The sequence below is a fragment of the Lolium perenne genome, chromosome 7, assembly GCF_019359855.2.
Source record: "Lolium perenne isolate Kyuss_39 chromosome 7, Kyuss_2.0, whole genome shotgun sequence".
NCBI lineage: Eukaryota > Viridiplantae > Streptophyta > Magnoliopsida > Poales > Poaceae > Lolium > Lolium perenne.
This window is the reverse complement of record NC_067250.2, coordinates 214,365,533-214,383,526: the sequence shown is the minus strand read 5'-3', so window position 1 is coordinate 214,383,526 and position 17,994 is coordinate 214,365,533. Positions and strand designations below refer to the sequence as shown.

Below are 17,994 nucleotides of genomic sequence, written 5' to 3'. Positions count from 1 at the left end.
AACAGGGCTAGCTGCTAGCTATTGGATTTGGAGTGCATCTCTGGTTGATTCAACATCAGAATTAGTGAATGAGTTCAGATTGTTGGGCATCATAAGCTGTCAAAGTTCTTTCTTTGTTGGTCTGATGTTTAAGGTAACAAGGAGTAGTCAAAACTTCTGACTCAGGAGAGAAAAAAAATCATTTGTTGGTGCTTTTGTTTGCTAATAACTTAATTCAATTCGGCTCCCGGGTGCGTATGCTCCCTCTACCAACAAAACATATTTTGAAGTGTGGAAAAATTTTGACAAAAATTTCTACATGTACATCTCCATAATATATGTGTATGCGTCAAGTTTCATGAAAAAATAATAATTTTTGTGGCCTATGTAAAAAAGAGAAAACTTATCCAATGAAAAGCATTGTTTTCAGCACTGAATTTTGTCTTTTTTACACACGTCACATGATAAGTTCATTTTTTATGAAATGACTTTGTGAGCGTGTAGCACGTGAAGATGTACGTGCGAATTTTTTGTTTCAATTTTTTTGAAATTTAAAATATGTGTAAGATGCATTTCAAAATATAGGGAGCATATGCTCCCATGTTCCAAAACACCACTCCCATGATATTGAAATTCTAACAGATGAAAATAGAGCATATAATAGGATGTCCACCTGCTTCGTGAGAATTGCCCTCTGAAAGCTAAGTTTCTTGATCTTATACTCCTTGGGCAAACTATATTGTTACTTAGGTAGTCAATTTGGAGTGACAAAATGATCTGACTAGCTTGGAACCCTGAGAATGCACTGCTGTGTATGTTCTAATGAACATTGGACCTGAAGTGCTGTTAACATTTTGGTGCATGTTCAGTAAAAAGACAAGTAATCAGAAGTACTGAGTGCAACGAGTTAATACTCTACCAGTAGAATATGATCTATTGATTTGCTGCAGCTATATTAACCCAGACTATACATTTATTTGAGCAGATTCATCGGAGTCTTAGTAAGTATCTGTATCCACATGTTCATCAATCCCTTTTTCGTAATAGGTTATATGTAGTGGGATCCTGAAGTGGTCCTCAGGTCATTTAGGTAGATTATGCACATTTGAGTTCATGTTGTGCACCATCATGTCTCCTGAATGCTATACAGTTCTATCATTTCACAAGGACATTGCATTTTCTGCATTGAGGCCTGTAGTAAGTATCTGTATCCACATGTTCATCAATCCCTTTTCCGTAATAGGTTATATGTATAGTGGGATCCTGAAGTGGTCCTCAGGTCATTTAGGTAGATTATGCACATTTGAGTTCATGGTGTGCACCATCATGTCTCCTGAATGCTATACAGTTCTATCATTTCACAAGGACATTGCATTTTCTGCATTGAGGCCTGTAGTAAGTATCTGTATCCACATGTTCATCAATCCCTTTTCCGTAATAGGTTATATGTATAGTGGGATCCTGAAGTGGTCCTCAGGTCATTTAGGTAGATTATGCACATTTGAGTTCATGGTGTGCACCATCATGTCTCCTGAATGCTATACAGTTCTATCATTTCACAAGGACATTGCATTTTCTGCATTGAGGCCTGGGTTGACACCGCAAGGTAAAAAAATTGGTCAGAGACTTAACTGGGCGTCCAAATTTGAAAACACGATAGAAAATAATATGCTATAATTGGTAGTGTTACAGTTTAACAAACAATATTGGAGCACATGAAAATAGGTCGGCTTTGTCTGCCATTCATGTCATAGCAGTTGCCTTTTTTCCTTTACTTAACTCGGGAGGGTCATTTATTTTTTTTAAAGAATAATCAGGAGATGTGATGTGATTGTCTTGAATTTATCATCTTTCAGGCAAAGAAATTGATATTTTTTAGAACCAGAGAGAGAGATGGGTAGACAGAGATAGAGAAATTTATAGAGAGATGGGTCGACAGAGATAAAGAAATTTATAGAGAGAGATTCAGCTAGAGGGATGCTTCGCCAGGACCTCCATCGACAGCAGTCTCTCCACCGCATGCCTCCCCCAAGCTGCGTGCTCCACCACCCAACGGGCAACGGCCAGCGGCCAGCACGTCTACCAGGCCAGCAAGATCATCGCTGTCTCCAACAACATCAACCGCAGATCAGCAGTGTCTGCATGCAACCCTCGGGTGCTAAGTTACCTAATTTTACATGTGCAACTCTGGTAACTCTGCTGGATTGGTGAATCTGTACTAGATAGTTCTTATTCATTACACATTTGAATGTGCTCATATTTTTTTTTCTTCAAAAGTTGCCTGCTCATAATAGAATTACTCTTCGCATCCATGCTTCACTCCATGTGATGAAGCTATGCATATCTCAAGTATAAATTCCGGAAAAAATATAAGGCTCATAAGACAACACAATGGCTTTGTTTCCATCCCTTTACCTACTATGGATGCTGCTACTATACTTCTTTTTTTAGGGAAACAACAGTGGTGTGAGCTTTATTAAATATCAACAACGGTTGCATCTTTTATGAGATTGTTAAACAAAAAACTAGGGGGTCATCGTCTCAATTACAAGAAACCTTATTAATAAAACAGACTCTAGCTATCTCATGGGCTGTTTTCTTTGCTTCCCTACAATAACTGAACTTAACATTACCAACGATAGTAATAGCATCCACACAATCCGCATAAATCACAGCCAATTCCATCCACCAAGTATCTTCACCTGAGCATGCATTAGTCTCTAGGGAATCGCCTTCAGCTGCAATTGAGTTGCACCCAAGTTTTATAACCAGGTTGAAATCTTCCTTTATTGTCAGCGCTTCCGTCATTGATGCAGACACCACATGCGGTAAAAATTTGCACATGCGGTAAAAATTTGCTTTCTACCGCTATGAACTGGCCTTGATAGTCCCTGGCCACGGCCCCGACCGCTGCAGAGAAAGTATCTGCATAGAAGGTAGCATCGACGTTAATATTTACCTGCCTTGTCTTAGGTTTCTTCCACTTTGCTTCCTCGGTTACAGGATGAGCAGCCTTCGCTGCATTTGTCGCAACTCCCAGAATGGACATCTTGCACTTAAAAATCGGTGGGACAGCTTCGTCATGGGTACGTCGTCTTCTCATCCACCATAGATGCCGCTACTCTGCTTTGTTGATCCGTATAACGACATAAATTAACTTTATTAGAAACAATATCAGAGGTCAATGACATAATCTTTGTATTTTAACCACACTTTTAATTTTTTTGTGTGTGATGTCGCTCGTCCGTGGCAACGCACGGGCGTTTGTACTAGTATGTATACAAGTACAAATGTTGAGATGAGGTCTAGCCATGTTGGTTGCGGACGGAAGTCACCGAACGGGTCAAAAAGACCACATCCGCCCCGGAGACGAAGAAGTAGGATGAACTGCCGATGAAGCTCCTTGACGATCCGAAGATCCCCATAACCAGATGAAATCCTCGAAGACTGTACCATACCCACAAGCTTCTCGACGTAGACGTCCAGATGGGGTTGAAGCCGGGGAAATATTATTGCACGAGGCGCCGCCACCATCACCTGAGCGCCGCCCCTACAAAAAAACCCTAAAGACGGGGAACGAAGCTCTCAAAACTGGGAAACGCAGCCCTCCCGCCGACGAGAGTCGCGATCTACGCCACCTCCATGGCCCGAACTACTTACTTAGAGTATCTCCAGTCGCGTCCTTTAAAAAGCGTCTGGCACAAATGATTTGGGGCATGTTTGGGACCGCGCCGGACAAAAAAAGACCAAAAATCTGTACAAAAAAGAGGCTCTTCCCAGCCGCGTCCCTCAAACAGCGTCCGGATGCATGCATTTTAATAGAGGGGACCACCCCATGTGGGAAAAGTAGGTGAGAGAAAGTGTGGGGAAAGAGACTAGCATGTGGGGACTAGGGGTTGCATGCATGCATCCGGACGCTGTTTTTGTGTCCGGCGTCCCTGGTAGGACGTCGGACATAAAATGGGGCGCTATTTAGCTTTGGGGGACGCGACTGGGACGCGATTTTCCCCATTTCTTGTCCGCCGTCCCCCAAACGTCATTTGGGGGACGCGACTGGAGATGCTCTTAACATGCAAAGTGAAAGAGTGGATGCCGTAAACTTATAATCACACAAAAAATAACTTCAAACCTTTTATCCAAGTGTTATGTCCTTTTATTGATAGTGTACTTCTTTCTTGAAACTAGTGAACAAAGTACACTACGTTTTCTGGTTACGTATTCATAGGCTACTTGCAAATGTCAACTTATACGCTTTGATGATCAGCTTGCGAACTTCCAACAAATACGTTTCTCTTCACGGTGCGCGTAAAAGCTCCACGCTTTAAATAACCAGACAGGCCAGGACACGGGCTCCCTCTCTCGCACATCCGCCTCCCCAACCAGCACAGACACGAGGCGAAAACCCTCAAACCCTAATCCCCATGGCGGACTCCGACGCGACGGCGCCGCCGCCGGAGGTGGCGCCCGAGACGACGCAGACCCCAGCCGCAGGCCTCTCCGCTGACGCCGCATCCGACCCTGCCGTCCCCGCGCTGGAAGAGACCGCCCCGGAGGCTGCCGAGGGCGAAGGCGACCACAAGAGGAAGCTCGACGAGGTCGATGCGGGCGCGGATGCGAACGGCGACGCGGAGGACGCCAAGCGGCCTCGCGTGGACGGCGACGGAGCAGGTCAATCTCTCTCCCTCTCTCTGACCTAGGGTTTAGTGTCTCGGCGGCGATGATGCTGGCTTGTCAATCGTGGTCGGATTCCTTTAAGCTCGGGTTAGCCTGTCCTGATCCGGTCATTGTCTCTGCTGGAACCAGATGCGGAAAACATTGAGACCTCCGATAAGCCTGAGGAGCAAGCTCCTGCGGCTACTGAAGGGGTAGCAGATGCCGAGAACGGCAAGGCTGCTCCTGATGGGGGCTTGCAGACAAGCTCCGAGGACAAGCCGCAGGAGGCCGCAACAGACACCGTGACTGAAGCACCACCACAGCAGCAAGGAGGTGATGCAACCGGTGCTGCGCAGGAGACTACGCGGCTAATTGAGGTGCCCAATACCAAGGTACGGTTGGTGGCATATGTTAGATCGTATGTTTGGTTCTGCTTCATCTGTTAAATTGGAAATGATGTTGATTATATATACTCCAAGCGAAACTAAAGAGAAACATAGATAGATAGCATCAAACACAGATAAGAACACATGTGATGTGATCCGGAATGCAACGTTTTATTCTTATTCTGGAAATTCGTGCAGGTCGGTGTACTTATAGGAAAAGCTGGTGAAACGATCAGAAACCTGCAAGTGAGCTCAGGCGCCAAGATCCAAATCACAAAGGATGCAGATGTTTCTGCAGAGGCTGTTACTCGTCCAGTGGAATTGGTTGGAACTCTTGAAAGTATTAACAAGGCTGAGCAGCTTATTAAGAGCGTTATAGCTGAGGTATGCTAAACATATATGGTGCTTGTTAGTTCTTGATTTTAGCTTTATTTCTGTTTGTGGAAGTGACATTGCTAAGCCTTCCTCCAATGCATCTATTCCAGGCTGAGGCTGGTGGTTCCCCTGCCTTGATAGCCAAGGGTTTTGGGTCTGGACAGTCAGGTTCAGAACAGTTTGAGATGCTTGTCCCTGATAATAAGGTTAGGTTTCAATGTTTGTGAGGAGTCAAACTATTTCATTTGCTTAACCGACTTAATTATTTGCTAGGTTGGTTTAATTATTGGAAAAGGTGGTGAGACAATAAAAAACCTGCAAACTAGATCGGGTGCTCGAATCCAGGTAGATAACTTGAGTGTCATGTTGGCATCATTAACAATTGTAGCTTATGTTATCCAAGGTTTGAGGTTGGCAATAAATGTTTGTGTAGTTAATTCCTCAACATCCTCCTGCCGGTACTACATTAACTGAAAGGACTGTGCGTGTTACTGGCAATAAGAAGCAGATAGAAGCTGCAAAGGAACTGATTAAACAAGCTATGAATCAGGTGATGTGATCCTGCTCTGTGCCTTTTGTTGTTCAATTATTTTGCTGTGACGAAGTCACTGATCCTAGAGGGTGATATGATTCTGCTTTATCTTCATTCATCCATCTGTGCTGTGATCAACTCAGTATGCTACATGCTTGTCAATTGCCCATGTCCATTTGTGTTGCGATCAACTTTAGGATGCTTACCACTCTTACATTCTTGCTGTGCTGTTACCAACTTAGTGTTATGAAGTTTGTGTATTTATGTTGCATGATATAAAATCATATCATGAGTTACTGCCTGTGTATTTTATTGCTACCTTGGTCTGGTTGTTACACATATCCTTGCGCTGTGGTACAATTTTCGTTAATTATATGTTATTCACTGTGCTATATACTACTAATAAAGGGGATGTACTTTGTTCTCTTTTGTACCTTTTAACTTGTTTGTCAATTTGGATTGACATTAATTAATAAAACTGGTGATGTTTGGAGGTTATTAATTATTCACTTGGTTGGCTATTGTTGTAGAACATGTTTTTTTGTATACATAACTGAAAATCTGTCCTAGTTGTTGCTGTATTCATACCACCTCCACATCTAGTATACCTGAGCTAAGGTTGGTTGTGTATATGAGAACACTTTAGCAAAAATGCATTCTTCATTCGCAAACAATGTGGGAAATATTCTGTCAGTTGATCGTATTTTGGGGTGTTGACTTTTCCCCATCATGGAATCTGAATGATTATAGACTAATCTGTGTTTTCTACAATGGACTATCAGTCTTGAATTATAGGAGTGCATAATTGGACTGGAAGGTAAGTCCATTGTTTGCTCTATTTTCCTTGATCGATCAATCAGTCAGTGGCATGCCACCGCTTTTTAGGATTTGTAGTAGTTTCACCCACATCATTTTTTGTGGGGATATTTGTTATTAGAGCATCACCAATGACCCTCAAATATTTAAACCCTCAAATATTTAATATTGTATTTTTTATTTCTCATTGATATCTCTCCGTACCATGATGAAATTGTAGTGTGCTCAACACTTGCTCATCTAGCTACTGTGATTGTCATGACATAATGTACGTCACCAATTATATGGAAATAAAATTAAATCTCAAAAAAGTTCCAAGTTACAGGTAATAATAAAAGTAGTTCGTAGTGTAACTGGCTTCACAATTTTTGCAGTTCATATTAAGACTTAAACTTGGTGTATTAATTGAATTCAAAGTGGTGTTCGTAACTCACCATAAACATGGAAATATTTAACTGAAAGTATAGCACATGCTCCATTTGCTGAATGCTTTAGCATGATCCTTGTCTTTGGCTTTGCAATTACTCTGTACACATGGTTTGGCCAATTAGCTTCTTGCTAACTGCTAGATAAAGATCCGATTCTGTTTCCTACATAAGAAGTCATAGCTGACACATCAGGTTCTGTCCCTTCCAGTTTCCATGAATTATCTTTTGTTGAAGGTGCCAATTTGGAGTTGGCTGGGTGTCCTAATGCAGATTCAGCTAGGCTTTCCTGATGGGGTCATCTCCTTCATCCATTGCATGCACAGATGAGGGATATTTGATCATTATCCCTTGCCCTTGCATGTGTTTTGTAGTTGGGTTAACTGGTAAGGTTGCTTATGGCCAAAACAGAAAGAATAAACAATGTGGCATTGGAAGACTGCACCAAATGTATCATTGCCATGACAAGGATACTGCATCACCATGTCTAGGTTTGCTAAACTAAATTGTTTGCGACTCTTGTCTATAGAACCGCTTCCTCTATTGGTGAAAACTGTGTTTTCTTCTCACATCACTTGTCTTAGTTTTCTGATGTGTTGCTACTCACAACTGCAATTCTTGTCCCTTTAGGAAGTTGGGGCCAATTAACATTTGCTAGCATGTTGTGCTTTGCATGTCATCACACCATGTTCTTGAATATTTGAAAACATTGTTTCTTTAAACTTGTGAAGCTGTTGTTGCCTTATTTGTACTAAAGATCTTGTTGATATTTGCATTGTGTTATCAGTGTCTCCTCATTGACATTATTTGTTTATTATGTACCATGGTTCAGATGCCATTGCCCCTTGTTAATCTTTTCGCTCTAGATGTCCTGAGAAGTCATTGAAATGTTTAAAGATGTTAATTGTCATCTTTCTCTTGGTAGACTACTTCATTTGATTGATGTACCTATCAAGTTCATGCAGGTTACTGTTGTACACCGTTGATATACATACTTGCAGTTATCCTCTACATTGCTGTATTAGTGCCCTTTGTTAGGTTTTGAACTGCATTATCTGGTTTTTAACATCCTTTCTTGAACAGGCCTTTCCAAGAAATACAACTCAGACTGGTGGCTATGGGCCACAGCATCACCACCCTCAGAGTCATGGTGCAGGCTCTCAGTGGGGGCCACGTTCTCAGCCACAGCAGTATGGATATCCACCAAGGGGGCCTCCACCTCAGAATGCGCCATACTCTCAGCCACCCTATGGTGGCTATCCACAGCAGCCTCCGCCAAGAGGTGGCATGGGCTGGGATCAGAGGCAGGGTCCACCGCCTCATTCTTCACACCAGGGTGGTGGTTATGACTATTACAAGCATGGATCTCAACCATATGAAAGCCAGCCACCAAACTACCCTCCTGGACCAGGTAACTACAACAGTTATGGGCCACCATCAGCTCCAAGCTATGGACAACCTCCGTATCCGCAGTCTGGACCTCCACAGAACTATGGCCCTGGATATGGTGATCCTAGATACAGCGCTCCTGCACCAACCCAGTACTATGGGCAGCCACCAGCGGGTCCACAGCAAGGCTACCCTCAACAGCCAGATCCTTATGCCAGACCTCCATATGGTGGACCTGCACAATGGCCACCCAGAGGCGGCGCTCCTGCTGGAGACGGTGCTTACCAGGCGCCACCTCCTGCGTCTTATGCTCCACCAGCTCAGCAACCTCCTGCTTATGGTCAGACATACCCAGCAACAGGACCTGATGGGTATGCTCAACAGGGTTACCCACAGCAGGGTAGTCAAGCGCCGGCAACGTATGGTCAGAGTGCTCCGGCAGGACCAGGGTACAGTCAGCAAGGTGGCTATGCACAGTATCCTCCATCACAACCTGCATATGGTGGCGATCAATCAGCTCAAAACAGTGCCAACTACGGGTACCAGGCAGCTCCAGCTGATCCCAACTATGCCAATGCTGCCTACCCACAGTCGGGATATGCTGCTGCACCAGCAACTGGGCAGCCTGGATATGGTCAGGCAGGATACACCCAGCCACCTGCAAATCCGCCAAGTTATGATCAGTCAGCGCCACCACCAGCCGCTGCTCAAAGCGGTTATGCTGCACCCCCTGCGAATCCACAGCCTGCTGTTGCAAAGGGCGTGTCACCGCAGCCTGCCGCTGCTGCTGGATACGGCGGGCAGTGGACTGCATGAGTTCAGTTTCTGAAGCCCTGCTGATAGCAAGATACAATTGAACGCCATGTTTTGTCTCTTGAGCACCATCCTCTGTCGTGAACTGTAAGCTCCAGGCGTATAATTGTTCTGCTGCATCTCTGTAGTACCTAGTAGATGGTTACGACAGCTTTGAACTTCCTTTTCAGCTGAGAAGAGAACCTTGTGAGGTTATAACTGTAATTTCTGGATATCTTTTCAGTTCGCTTTGTCTTCACTTTGCTTGCTGATGCAATCGTTTCTGTTCTGGAAATATATTTCTTGGAATAATGCTATGATGCCCTTAGTTAATTTAATACACATCAGACTAAACTGCAACATTAGAACCAATAGGCATGGAATGCAAGTACACGTATATTACATATTCTAGTGTGGCAATTGCTTTTTGCTCTACTTAATAGAGCATTTTGAACTCAAATTGCAACTGGACGGACAATCATCATGGATTTGAATGAGTGTCGGCTTTAAAGAGGAGCCGATGACAGAAGTCCAAATGACCCCCATAAGTTTCAGAGTCCGGCCGGTAACCCCCTCTAACTTTAAAGTGGAGCAAATTACCCCCAAAACTACACAAAACCGGGCAAATTACCCCCCCAGAAGCTAATAGGCTGTTTTGTCTCTGGTTTTGCCATGGTGGAATCCGGTTTGGAGCCACGTCGGACGGTGGTCGAGCCAAACCTGGTCGCCATTCGTCGAGCCGCACTCCCCTTCGTCGAGCCGCACCAGACGCAGTCCCCTTCGTCGAGCCCCAAATCGTTGACTCCACCTCCCGTCGCCATTCTCCACCGCGTCGCCATTCTCCACCTCTTCCCCAAATCCCGCCGCCAGCATCCACCCGTCCGGCCGCGAGCGTCCTCCCTCGTCCCCAAATCCGGCCGCCAACCTCGTCCTCCTCCCCAAATCCGACCCCATGGAGGTTGAGGAGGGATCTCAGGTCGTGGGCAGGTGGTACATCATGCCGGCGAGGAAAGAAGCGGCGGAAATCGAGGAAGCGGCGGCGGCGTTGCTAGATCTTGCGTGGGTGGAGAAGCAGCAGCTATTTGCGCCTCGATCCCCGCTGGATATGCAGCGTCTGGGTGTGGAGTGCAGGCGCAGGGGAACCGAGCTGGTGACTAGGTGGGATTCCGATTTGAAGGTTCGTTGTCTAATGGAAATGCAGGCTTCTACCATGGCCTATTTGAGGGATGGCGCGGCAAAGGCGACGTATTGCTGTGAGTCTATGTCTTCCCCTGATCACCTATCTGATATGATTGAGATGACCAAGATGGCTGGAGTGGCTGGGGTGGGAGTGAAGTTCCTTTCAAAGATGGAAGTGGCTCAGCTGTTGCTGAAATCGTTGCAGTACCCAGCTGCAATGCTTGGGGTACCGAAGGCATGGTCTCCAGTAGTCCAAGAGCAACTGCCTGGATGCAAGGGCAAGTAAATGGCAAGGAAAAGTTCTTTCCAGTGATCAGCTTTTGGTGATGGTTGGAGTGAGTAGGAGTAGTGCAGTTGGTAGCTATGTGTTAGGAAAGTACTATCCAATGATCAGCTTTTGGAGATGGTTGGAGTAGATTAGTAGATGAGCACCAGTGGTGTAGTTAGTAGTAATGCTCATCTCTCTTTTGTAAATGAACCAAAGTTCTACTCTGTAATCAGACAAGCAATGTAATGCTGTCATCTTTTGGTGTGAATATATGTCACAGTTATGTCCAAATCGATGTGTGAATGATAAATTTGGCCATACCTCATTTGATATATTATTACATCACGATTGATTCGACTTGTCTCAGGTTTCTATTCCAGTGGTGATGGCGCCGCCAGCAGCGTGTGTGTCGCCGAGCTGCCCCTGTTTTCTATCAGGTACTCTCTATTTTTCTATCGATGTGTGAATCTCTTTTGCTGAAGATCAATGATTCAGTTCTTAAATATTGATACTGTACTGTTTCATGGCATGCCCATATATAAGTGCTGATGTTCTCTGGAATGTACATGTAGGAAGAGGTTCATGCTGCTGCGGTATGTACATTATTTATTCCCTCCCTATTATTATTTCAGAGTGTTTCAATTATGGATTGGACGATTAAATGATGCTACCGTAATTGTTCTGTCCTTTTCCAATAGTGCATGAAACCTGTACTGTTACGACGAAGTGCATATTACTTTCACTCATGATCTACTCAGGCTGAACAATCTACTCTGATCTCACTCATGATGAAATATCTATTCTCAATTAAACAGATTGGTGTCATAATGTTTGGCGGAGACGATGCGAGCCGTTGTGCTGCCATGGAAGCACTACATGCATATCCTGGTGAGAATATGTTATCTCTTGTGCAAATTGAAACAATATTATTCTATGATTGCACACTGGGAAAATTGAAAACCATGCAAGCATCAACATTCTATGATTCCATAATTTATCACAACCTTGTTTGACAAAACTAAAAACATAACTTCTGTGACAAAACTAAACACAAATTAAACACAAAACTTGTGTGAGAAAATTAAACACAAAATTGCACTATTCTTCTCCTCCTTGTTGACCTCTCTTTTCATTCCCCAATAAGAACCATTTAAGTCTCCCTTCCTTTGGCACTGATTCTGTCACAACATCAGACATTCGAATTGTTTCTCTCTGTCGTTGAGTAGATGGTTGACTATCTGGTTGAGAAGTGGACTGTCCAATTGCATGGGACGATTTCATTTGCTTTTTCTTTGGTGGAACAAAAGGTCGACGGCTAGGATCTTCGTGCATGGCTGGAGTTGGTTGCTGGCCACAAGCTTGTTGCATGGAAGGAGCTTCTTGATGTGCAGTCCGTTTCCTAGGGTTTGGAGCTATTGGCCAACTCTCTTTCCCCTCCACTGGTTGTAGTACTTGGCTGTACACCTGGTCATACAAATCAATGCTGTAGCAGGGTGCAATAAAGTCATCCAATTCTTTGCCCACTGTGTAAATAGCACTAATAGCATGGCAACATGGCAAACCAGAGAGCTCCCAATATCTGCAGCTACATGTAAATCTGTCCAAGTTCACAGTGAACCTTCTGTGTTCCCCTTCTTGGACCTCGAACCCTTCATCTCCATTGTACAATACTGTGCATATGTTCGATCGTTTCACATTTAACTTGAGTTTCTTGAAAATATTGGGGCATATTGTACCATGCCAACCCTGTGACTTTGCCTTATTCTCTACTATTCTAGCCATCACCTTTCTCCTCATGATTTCCATTGATGAAATTACTGGAAAAAATCTTGCTCGCATAATAGCATTGTTAAATGACTCACACAGATTATTTTCAACCGAATCACAGTAGGAACCTAGCCTAAAATTGGCTCTACACCAATGTGCAGGAGCAGTCTTCATCATGTCCTTTGCACCATCCGGTGTTTTCTGTGCTAGTTTGGCCCTATTGTAGTTGAACTGAATTGTGTCACTTGATTTGGCACAAGCCCAAAACAGTTTCTGGAAAATCTTGTCTCTATGCTGCTTTCTCCAATTTGCATATATATGTCTTGCACACATTCTGTGTTCAGCATTTAGGATAATCTCACTGACTGCCTTGATAAGGCCCTTCTGCTGATCAGACATGACAACCCAACCATCACCTTGGTTATTGATCTGTATGTCCTTTTGAAGAAGAGACAAAACCCAGTACCAGCTGTCATGGTTTTCCCCTTCGACTGTAGCCCATGCAATTGGGTACATTTGGTTGTTAGGATCTCGGCCAATTGCACATAGGATCTGACCACTAACTGCACCTTTCAGAAAACATCCATCAAGGCCAACAACTCTTCTACAGCCAGCAAGAAAACCTCGCTTGCAACCTTCCAAGCAAACATACATTCGTTCAAAGACCGGCCTGTCAGTTACATCCGGATTTAAAGTTACAGCCACTGTGCTTCCAGGATTGGTTCTGACCAATTCCAAGTGGTAGTCATACACTCTAGCATATTCTCCATTTGTTCCATCTATAATCCTATCCATAACTATCTTCTTTGCTCTTTTGCATTTTGATTCACTCACATCAGCCAATAAATCATTTAGCACTGCCTCCTGCATCTTCTCAATCCTCCAACCCGGATTATCCTTAATCTCCCTAAAATATTTCTCTGCTATCACCGTACTAGTAACCAACTTATTGTTCCTCCTTGGGACACAATGGTGCACATTGTGGTATCTGCTAACAGTGAACCATTCTGACCTGCTAGGTACTAGCGAGCCGTATATGCTCCATGGGCAACCAATCCAACTGCATTTCGCCAACACTCTTGTCCTCTCATCCTTGGGAAATATTAAGTGCTTGAAATTTTTCAATCCATAGTTGACTAGTGCTTGTTTGAATTGTCTACTATCATGAAAAGCCTGACCAACCTCGAACTCTTTCACATCTGCACTCTCATCATACACTCTGTGTTTTGTCTTTCTTGTTTTAACATTTCCATCACTATCTTCTTCAAATGAAAGTTCATCCTCACTGTCAAAGCAATCACTTTCTTCCTCTTCTGCAATACTCTCGGGAACAATGAATTCTTCTGGTACTTTGGTTTCTTTCGGATGTTCCTCCCCAAGCATTTTTTTCCTCACTCTCTCCTTCAGTTCCTGTGCATGTTTTCTGTAACACATGGCCTCTTCATCATCAGCACTACTATCTCCACTGTCTGCATCATGAACATCATCATAGTCACTATCTGAGCTGTCTTGACCATATTCAGCTTCATTGGTACAACTATCTTGAACTCCTTTGCCTTTGTCATGCAATGCTGCCCTCACAACTGCCAATTTCCTTGCTACATTTGGCTGCACTTCGAGTTGCTGCCATTGCTGGTCATGGTGGTAATCTTGTTGCTGATCACTTGCATCTTGCTGTTCAATTAGCTGCCCTTCTTCGTGGTCATGCTCAACCTGCTGCTCCCGCTGAAATTCCTGTTCAATTACTTGTTCTTCTTGCTGCTCTTGCTGAAATGCCTGCTCTTGCTGAAATTCCTGTGCTTCTTGCTCCTCAATTGCATCTTCTTCTTCTGAGCTATCGAACATTGATTTCTCAGGCATTTTTGCAAATATTTCAACAAAACCATCTGCTTCTCTTATCACATATCGAGCCATACTGTTGACAGATGTGTTGTCATCAATACTGCACATGAATTTCAAATTTTTCTTCTTCTCAATTAGCCTCCAAGATAAATTGACCTTCTCCAACTCTTCAACTGTAATTTTCATATGATCGCTCAAATGCCTCTTCAACTCTCGTAGTGACAGGCCTGAAACGGACACGGTTGAACATCCTGTCCTTCCCCCTAAGTATTGCCACTCCTTGCCATCATGTTCCATTCTCCCGCGATAATGGAATCGAACAGAAAGCATCTCCATCCTACAAAAAGATCAAATTTTGTCACTTTTACTGTCAAAATATCATATTTTATCATATTCTACTGTCAAAATATCATATTTTAGTGTCAAAATATCATATTTTATCACTGCAAATGAATTTGCACATCTGCTAACACTATTACTACTATGCAGCATCATAATCTGCCCTGAAAACAGAAAACATGTCACTGATCCATAAATCGGAAATCAGAAAAGTTGGCATATTTCAAAGCCACGGGTAGAAACTGGTGCAGATGCAGACAAGGGTTTGGGGATCGCACCTGCTTGTCCTTGGCGCCGCACTGCAATCAGAAGATCGTCCCCGTCGCCGCCGATCGTCCCCGTCGCTGCCGTCGAGAAGTAACCGTCGCCGGCGTCCAGGAGGTGCAGTCCACGCAGCTGCTTTCCAAAGCAGCCAGAGTGAGGGATGCAGCCAACAGATCATAGGGCGGAGGAACAAGGCTGGGCGCAGACTTCACCTTCTTCCCGTCGACCTCGCGCAGACTCCGCAATCTTCGCTGGGCGGCGGCGCAGACTTCGCTGCGTGAAGGTGCCGACCAGGTGCGTGAAGGCGCTGCGTGATCGATCATGTGCGGCTCAAGGACGAGGTGGAGTGCGCCTCAACCTGGTTCGGCTCGACCAGGGTCCGACGTGGACCAAAACCACGGTCCACGTGTCCAAAACCAGAGACAAAACAGCCTATTAGCTTCTGGGGGGTAATTTGCCCGGTTTTGTGTAGTTAGGGGGTAATTTGCTCCACTTTAAAGTTAGGGGTGGTTAGCGTCCCGATTCTGAAACTTATGGGGGTCATTTGGACTTCTTTCGGAGCCGATCGGCATTCCCCTGTCATCCCATGCCTACTTAATTAAACATAAGGCTCGAGCAGAGCCCGGCTTTAAATTAATAAAGCCCCAACGGCAGCATTCATACATCATCCATACACGAACCAGACACAACACGACAAGATGGAGGGATGCTCCACACAACCACCAACACAGGTTACAGGACCTGGACCGCACAAGATACAAGGTAAGCGACCAAGATCACCAGATGGATAGGCGACGCCCCAACGCCAAAGCCTGCCACCTAGAAACACCAGACGCCACCAGACACCACTTGGCCCCAGAGGGGAGCACAAGGAACTAAACACTATCTCTGATAGAAGCATGAAGAGCTCGGATCCTGCCAATCACCAGCTCCACCGCATGCCGGTCTCCTCTCCTAGCCAGAAGCTTCCACGCCTGCAGGTAAACAGTCATTTTGTACAAGCCGTTAGCCGGGTCAGTAGGGAAACTACCCTCAATGGTGAATTTGTTTCTAACATTCCAAAGAGACCAAAGCAGGGCAGCACACGCCAACCAAAGAACTCTCCGAGTCTGGCCGACATGGACGCGCATGTACCGAAAAATGTCGGCAAAGCACGAGGGGTTCCAAGAGCAACCAAGGAGGTCCCTAACCGCACTCCACATGAAGCGCGCCAGAGGACATCTAAAGAAGATGTGGTTGTTATCCTCCACCTCCAAGCAAAGGGCGCAGGTACCATTGGATGGACCCCTACGTTTCCGGATATTGTCGTTGGAGGGGAGTCGATGTTTCGATAATTGCCAAAGAAAGATGCGGACTTTGAGCGGCACCTTGATCTCCCACACTATCCCATAGTGTTTGTGGGGAATGCCTTGGCATAGGCTCTTATACAACGAACGCACGGAGAACTTCCCATTTGGCTCCAAGGACCACGAAATCCGATCCTGGGGTTCCGACAGGTGAATGGTATCCACCAGCCGGGCGACGTTGGCCAGCTCCACTCGCTCCCCCAAGCCCAGCTCACGGCGGAACGTGAGCCTGCACTGGTTTCCCAGGAAGAGCGTGGCCACCGAGGCAAGGGGTTCCGACGCAATGGCAAAGAGACCCGGGAACTGGTCCTTGAGGGGGCCCTTCTCATGCCACCAGTCCACCCAGAATCTAGTGGCGCGTCCATTGCGGATAGCATGCCGGGCCCCCATGCCGAAGACGTGCTTGATCTTTTGGATAGCATTCCAAAATTGAGATCCAGGCCGATGATTATCTACAAGGAGGTCCCTCTCCCCTAGATACTTAGCCCTAAGGATCTCCGCCTGCAGGCCTTGCTCCCAACAGAGCCTCCAAATCCATTTGGCCAAGAGGCAAATGTTCATAAATCTCGTATCCACAATACCTAGCCCCCGAGGCATTTAGGCTTGCACAACGCCGACCATCTGACCCAATGGTATTTGCGTTTAGCCCCATTCGCTTCCCAGTAGAAACGGGACCTGGCCTTGTCAAACAGGCCGTGAACTCCCTCCCCCAAGAGGCAAACCGCCATAGCGTGCAGAGGCAAGCTAGATAAGCAGGCGTTAATAAGCGTCAGCCTCGCCGCTGAGGACATCAGCTTTCCCATCCAGGGATCTGCACGCTTGGCCACTTTGTTAGTCAGCGGACCCCAATCCGAGGCTAGCAAAGCCCGGTCACTCACCGGAAGACCTAGGTAATTAAAAGGGAAGGTGCCTCTTTTGCAGTTAAGCATATTGGCAATCCTTGTCCCCTCGGTCTCATCCCCGCCAACAACCATGACCTCACTCTTGTGGAAGTTAATCCTGAGGCCCGACATATTCTCGCGAGAGAAGAATGTATTTGAGGTTGGCGATGGCCAGGTCATCCGGCTGAAACATGATGATGGTATCATCCGCATACGCAAATGAGACACCCCCCGGTATCAAATGTGGGATCAGCCCAAAGCAATGTGGCCCGCCTCTACGGCCCTGTCTGCACGGAAGCCAGGGCTTCCACCACAAAGTCAAAGAGGAGGGGGGACAGAGGGTCCCCCTGACGCACCCCGCGCCCATTACGGAAGAAGTTCCCTACTTCCCCATTGACAGAGATCGCTGTCTGGCCCCCCGAGACCAGCCCAAGCGCTCTGTGAACCCACCCGGGCTCAAAGCCTTTGCGGAGAAGCACCTCCCGCAAAAAGGCCCAACTCACCCTGTCGTAAGCCTTTTCAAAGTCCAGTTTTAAGAAGACTCCCCGGAGTTTCTTGGACTTGGTCTCATGAATGATCTCCTGCAGAGCCAGGATCCCTTCATGGATATGGCGGCCCCTAATAAAGGCCGATTGGGTCTGGCTGATCGTCCTATGCGCAATTGGAGATAACCTAACCGCGTAAGCTTTGGCCACAAACTTGAAAATAACGTTGATAAGCGCTATCGGCCTAAACTGTCTAATATCGTTCGCCCCAGGAAC

At 45.5% G+C, this 17,994-nt stretch overlaps 1 protein-coding gene and 1 long non-coding RNA gene across 24 annotated transcripts in view; both read left to right on the top strand.

Moving 5' to 3' along the window:
* The window catches only part of LOC127314238 (uncharacterized), a 37,778-nt gene extending 35,503 nt beyond the window's left edge, over positions 1–2,275 (top strand). For 22 of the 23 annotated variants that reach the window (XR_007859504.2, XR_011749894.1, XR_011749895.1 and 19 more), the window contains one exon: positions 6–1,779. This is a non-coding gene — a long non-coding RNA (uncharacterized lncRNA). Of the gene's footprint in view, positions 1–5; positions 1,780–1,835 lie in introns of those variants that run through there. The other variant, XR_011749892.1, reaches the window with a different exon arrangement.
* A 2,052-nt stretch (positions 2,276–4,327) lies between these two features.
* On the top strand, positions 4,328–9,642 carry LOC127314241 (uncharacterized). The gene is made up of 7 exons (XM_051344693.2): positions 4,328–4,647; positions 4,783–5,024; positions 5,217–5,402; positions 5,504–5,599; positions 5,667–5,738; positions 5,827–5,943; positions 8,250–9,642. Exons 1-7 carry the CDS (start codon positions 4,401–4,403, stop codon positions 9,369–9,371), a joined length of 2,082 nt encoding a protein of 693 aa, XP_051200653.1. The 5' UTR covers positions 4,328–4,400; the 3' UTR covers positions 9,372–9,642.
* The last annotated feature ends 8,352 nt before the right edge of the window (positions 9,643–17,994 follow it).